Here is a 6601-nt window from a genome sequence, read left to right as displayed (position 1 = left end):
TTCCTATGCTGTGAATTCCCTATTGCTTATACATTGTCCACTTATACCTTTACATATTGAGTTGAATTCATGTACTCAAAAAGATAATAGGAGAGAAAAGGTATGATAAATATTAATCATTCCATCAACTTTAAGATTCCCTTTTACCCTTATTCAGGAACATGTTGATATTCCCCTTATAATGGAAAAGAAATAATGGAAATAAAACTGGTCTTATTTTCTTGATCCAGTAACATTTAGATGTTTTAGCTGTCATTGGTAATCACATTATGTAATGAAGTAAAGTTTGTTCACTTCATCAAATGATCAATGATGAGATCTTACTTTTTTTTTTTTTTTTTTTTTACAGTTTACCATTATAGTTTTTCTCTATTACACTTTTGACACTTTCTTTAGAATTCTATATACATTTTAGTTATAAAATTTATCTCTGGGTTTTCCTTTTTTTTTAATTATAGGCGAAATAGGGATCTTTTGTTAAATAAATATCGTTTCAACCCCCTAAGTACAGCTGTCATTCCTTTTTCTCCAAATATATGAAGCCTTGAATTTCTAACATCAAGGCTGGGGAAATAGGCAGTGGGTTGCATACTCCAGAGGATAAGGTTTATCAATATCATAAATCCTTGGTTTTACTGCAGTATGCTCCTCCTTGCTATCATACTTCCTGTACTTTTTAGTTTAAAGCTTTGGCAAGTTTATATTTTGTTAATTGTGATGTGTATACTTGCATTTCATTGTATTTAGTTTACCAATGTTAAAGATATTTAACTATAGTAATCTATAGACGTAATTAATCTGTGATGCCCATTGATTTCTTTTTGATATATGTAGGTTTTAGTTGGTAATATTGTGACTAACAAAGTTCATTATGTTTTTTTATGCTTACCTGAAGTTTATTTGTTCTTAATCAGTTTAAATTAACAGAACTAGAAAACCAGAATGACATTGATAAATAATGATTGTTCACCATCCGGATTGATGTGCCAGCAACGATAAATTTGAAAAAAGCAGTGAAAATGACAGACCACTGGGAAGATATTTTAGGAATCCTTAAATAAGTGTTTCATGTACTTATGAATTTGCATTTTGCAGACATCAACAGGCAAGTTGAACATTTACACTAGGCAGCTGCGCACGCATGCACTCTCTCTCTCTCTCTCTCTCACACATACACACCATAATATATCACTTTAAATGGCCTTATGAATTTATTTATATTTTGCTGGCATCAAGAAGGAAGCAAATACTTTACGCAAGCTAAATATTTAACAGATTGTTAAAATTAGCCTATTGGTTCATATACATTATAAACATACACTGACCACTAAAGTTTTGTTTTATTTTTGTTTACATTTATATGGCTCTAGAAATCCTTGGTTAGCAAGGAATTAACTTCTAGGCCTACCATGATCTCAACATTTACCTTCATCCTTGGATTTTCAAGAAAATTTCTTTTATCATCCTCCTCAGCTTTATTATTATATTATCGTCATTATAATTACTATCACTATCAAAACATAACCAACTGATAATCAGAAAATTCAAGCAACTGCAGCTATCCATGTATAAATAAAGTCAACATAACAAAATTATCTAGGTAGTACATGCAAACATGCACTCAGTGTAAATGGGTTAAAATATTAAACTGCTCAGGACATCTTTCTGAAGGATTTTTAAATTATTTTCCATTTTGTAACTGTTCTAGCAAAGTTTAGGGATGAAAACAAAAGAAATGGTTATAATTTAATGACTTTATTACACTTCATATGATACATTAGAAAAGATCTGTCACAAGGTACATCACCACCTGAAAGACAAAAAAACAACAACAATATTACTTGTTATGATTCTAAAACTGGAAAATGAAAAAATTCTAATTAGACTTTATATTCACAAAAGTATTTCTATACAAGGCAATGTTCTATTTTTCAGCATTGGTCATGGTGCTTCCTAGAAATGTTCTTGAAGATGGGTACATCTTTCACAAAGTCAGAAACTTTACATAAGGTATATTTCAAGTAATTTCAATACTGCGCCTCCTACGGACTGTTTTTCTCACCTGGAATCCATATATTACATCTCCTATTGGCTTGCCCTTCTTGTTACTCTTCACCGTCAGGTCGGCAGGACTGGAAGAGTCCCAGGTTCCTGATGCGATCGAACTCGGCCATTGCGTCGTATTCCCTAGGAGAGAGAAATGAAGATTTTGCTAACAACTCTCAATCTTGGTTTTTACCTGTTTTATAATATCCTTGTTGATAATTCTATATATTAGAATAATAAAATAAGAATAAGAAGTTTATATATAACCATTTTATATATATCCCAAAATAGAATCTAAAATGCCATTATTATTGAAAAGTTAAACTGATTTATAACAAACCTGGTAGAGCAGATACTTTTGAATCTAAATTTAAAATTATCTTCTTTGCTAAACTCTATATACACTATAAGAAAAAAACAAGAAAAAAGGAAAGAAAGAAAGAAAAGAAAGTCATATGAAAATAAAAATAAAATAAAAATAAAAATAAAAAGAAAGAGAGAGAGGAAAAGAAAAAAGGTAAAGGGAGGGAGGGAGGGAGGGAGGGAAGGAAGGGAGGGAGGGAAGGAAGGGAGGGAGGGAAAGAAGGAAGGGAGAGTATTTAAAATAAAGAATGAAAGGAATGAAAACCTTACTTGTAGAAATCAGCATAGAGTTGCTTCCTGGGGTTCTGAACCACGGTCTTCCAGACACCGACAGCAGCGAAACTAAGAATTCCTGAGATGATGATGTGCTTCTTGATCTGTGCGGTCAGGAGTCCGCGCATAACAGGCTTGGCAATAACCATGGTGAAGTTTTACTGAAAAGGAAAAGAAGCTATGTTAAAGTCAATATTTACCACTTTATCTGAAAGAAAAGCCATAATAGACACAGGAAAGCAAAATGATAAAACCTTAAAACAAACAAACAACCAAGTTATCAAATTCACAGGCTTCGGGGAGGTAAATTATTTAATTACACACTGGTTTCCAATTTTTCTACTATACAGTTTAAATATTATATATATATATATATCAATATATATATATCAATATATCAATATATACATATCAATATATCAATATATATATATATATATATCAATATATATCTCAATATATCAATATATATCAATATATCAATATATACATATCAATATATCAATATATATATATATATATCTCAATATATCAATATATATCAATATATATATATCAATATATATCAATATATATATATCAATATATATCAATATATATATATCAATATATATATAGATATATCAATATATATATAGATATATCAATATATATATAGATATATCACTATATATATCAATATATCAATATATATATCAATATATCTATATATATCAATATATGTATAACAATATATATATACATATCTATATATGTATACCAATATATATATACATATCTATATATGTATACCAATATATATATACATATCTATATATGTATACCAATATATATATATATATATATATATATACGTATCTATATATATATACATATCCATATATGTAAACCAATATATATATACATATCTATATATACATATCTATATCTATATATATACATATATATCTATCTATATAAACATATATCTATATATATATATCTATCTATCTATATCTATATTTATCAATATATATATCAATATATATATATATATCTATACCAATATATATATATATCTATCTATATCAATGTATAAATAAATATCAATATATAAATATATATCAAAATAATTATATATATATCAATATATTTATACATATATATATCAATATATTTATATATATATATATATATATATATATATTTATACATATATATATCAATATTTATACATATATATATCAATATATTTATACATATATATATCAATATATTTATACATATATATATATCAATATATTTATACATATATATATCAATATATTTATACATATATATATCAATATATTTATACATATATATATCAATATATTTATACATATATATATCAATATATTTATACATATATATATCAATATATTTATACATATATATATCAATATATTTATACATATATATATCAATATATTTATACATATATATATCAATATATTTATACATATATATATCAATATATTTATACATATATATATCAATATATTTATACATATATATATATCAATATATTTATACATATATATATCAATATATTTATACATATATATATCAATATATTTATACATATATATCAATATATTTATATATATCAATATATTTATATACATCAATATATTTATATACATCAATATATTCATATATATCAATATATTCATATATATCAATATATTTATATATATCAATATATTTATATATATCAATATATCAATATATTTATATATATCAATATATCAATATATTTATATATATCAATATATCAATATATTTATATATATCAATATATAAATATATTTATATATATCAATATATCAATATATTTATATATATCAATATATTTATATATATCAATATATAAATATATTTATATATATCAATATATCAATATATTTATATATATCAATATATCAATATATTTATATATATCAATATATCAATATATTTATATATATCAATATATCAATATATTTATATATATCAATATATCAATATATTCATATATATCAATATATCAATATATTCATATATATCAATATATCAATATATTCATATATATCAATATATCAATATATTCATATATATCAATATATTCATATATATCAATATATTTATCTATATCAATATATTTATATATATCAATATATTTATATATATCAATATATTTATATATATCGATATATTTATATATAAATATCAATATATTTATATATACATCAATATATTTATATATACATCAATATATTTATATATATATCAATATACTTATATATCAATATATATACATCAATATTTATATATATATATATATATCTATACCCATATATATATCCATTATATATATTTATATATAGTTTATTTATATATTCTATACCCAATATATATCCATTATATATATTATATTATATATATTATATCTATCCCATTTTTAATCCATTATTTTATATATATATTTTTATATATTTATTATTTTAGACCCATATATATATCCTTATCTTATATATTATTTATATATATATATTTTTTTATTATATATATTTATTAATCCATTACTTCATATCCTTGCCGACGGTTCGCGGGTAGAAAGTGCTTTGCTACTGTTATTTCTTTTTTTTATTTTTTGATTACACATTGATGTTTATTTATTTGGGCACCCAAAAATGAGCATGTTGGGGGTTTACCCCCCGTGCGCCCGGTGCACCCTGTTCTTGGTTTACGTAATTTGTGGTCTTGTGAGGGAGGGGGCGGTTCGAGTTGTTATATATATCGTTTGTAATTATGGTTATAAGTATAATTTTACACCTATCAGGGAGCCATGACACAGGTTAATCGGGCCCGCCATAGCTTTATTAAAGTAGGGCTTAGGGCGATGTTGGGTGCCGTGGGGGATTGATCGGCGGTGCCAGGGGGCAGTAGGCACTATTTTATGTGGAAATGTGGGCATCAGCAGGGGCAATGGGGGGGGGTGGGGACAGTAGGATGGGGGGGTTTTGAGTTGGTGTGATTTTGTGTGTGTGTGTTGTGGTGTTTGTGTGGTGTGTGAGTGTAAATGTGTGTGTTTGTGTGGGGTGTGTGTGGTGTGTGTGTGAGTGTAAATGTGGGGGGTGTGTGTGTGTGTGTGTGTGTGTGGTGTGTTTGTGTGTGTGTGTGAGAGTGTGTGGTGCGTGTGAATTGTGTGTGTGTGGAGGGGGTTTGAATGTGTGTGTGTTTTGTGTGGTGTGTATGTGTGTGTGAGGGGGTGTTTATGTGTGGGTGAGATTTGTGTTATGTGTGAGTGTGATGTTGTGTATGTGTGAGTGAGTTAGTGGGAATGTTGAGTGTGAGTGGTGGGAAGTGTGTGTAAAGTTGGTGGGAATGTGTTTTGTGTGTGGGTGGGAAGGTGTGTGGTGTGTGTTGACTTTTGAGTGGGTGGGTGTAAGTGATGTGTGTGTAGTGTCGTGTAAAGGGATGTGAATTGTGTGTGTGTGTGGGTGTGGTGAAAGGTGGGGTGGTGTGTGTGACTGTGTTGATTGTGTGTGGTGTGTGTGGAATGTGTGTGTGTGTGAATTTGTGTGTGTGGTGTGTGTGAGTGTGTGTGAATGTGTGGTGTGAGTGTGTGTGAATGTGTGAGTTGTGTGTTTTGAGTGTGTGTGTGTGGGTGTGGAGAGTGTGTGAATGGTGTGTTTTAAAAGTGAGTGTGAGTGAGGTGGTGAATGTGTTGAGTGTGGGGTGTGTGAGGTGGGGTGTTGTGTGTGTGTGTGTGCGTTGTGGGGTGAGTGTTGAATGGTGTGTGTGAGTGTGTGTGAGGGTGTGATAATGTGGTTGATGTGTGTTTTTGTGTGGTGGTGTGAGGTGGGTGATGGGATGGTGTGTGTGAGTGGGGGTTGGTATGTATTATCCATATATA

The 6601-nt window shown here is 27.6% G+C and overlaps 1 protein-coding gene across 1 annotated transcript in view; it reads right to left on the bottom strand.

The window, feature by feature from the left end:
- Positions 1-1739: 1739 nt before the first annotated feature.
- Positions 1740-6601, bottom strand: part of LOC125036877 (cytochrome c oxidase subunit 6C-1-like) — a 17024-nt gene continuing 12162 nt past the window's right edge. The window contains exons 2-4 of the mRNA XM_047629807.1: positions 2680-2843; positions 2063-2187; positions 1740-1810 (exon numbers count right to left, since the gene is read on the bottom strand). Of these exons, the coding sequence (XP_047485763.1) occupies positions 2106-2187; positions 2680-2831 (234 nt within the window). The 5' untranslated portion in view covers positions 2832-2843 and the 3' untranslated portion in view covers positions 1740-1810; positions 2063-2105. The remainder of the gene's footprint in view (positions 1811-2062; positions 2188-2679; positions 2844-6601) is intronic.

The sequence above is a fragment of the Penaeus chinensis genome, chromosome 2 (assembly GCF_019202785.1).
Source record: "Penaeus chinensis breed Huanghai No. 1 chromosome 2, ASM1920278v2, whole genome shotgun sequence".
Lineage (NCBI taxonomy): Eukaryota > Metazoa > Arthropoda > Malacostraca > Decapoda > Penaeidae > Penaeus > Penaeus chinensis.
The sequence above is the reverse complement of the archived record's forward strand: the minus strand, read 5'-3'. Positions and strand labels throughout refer to the sequence as shown.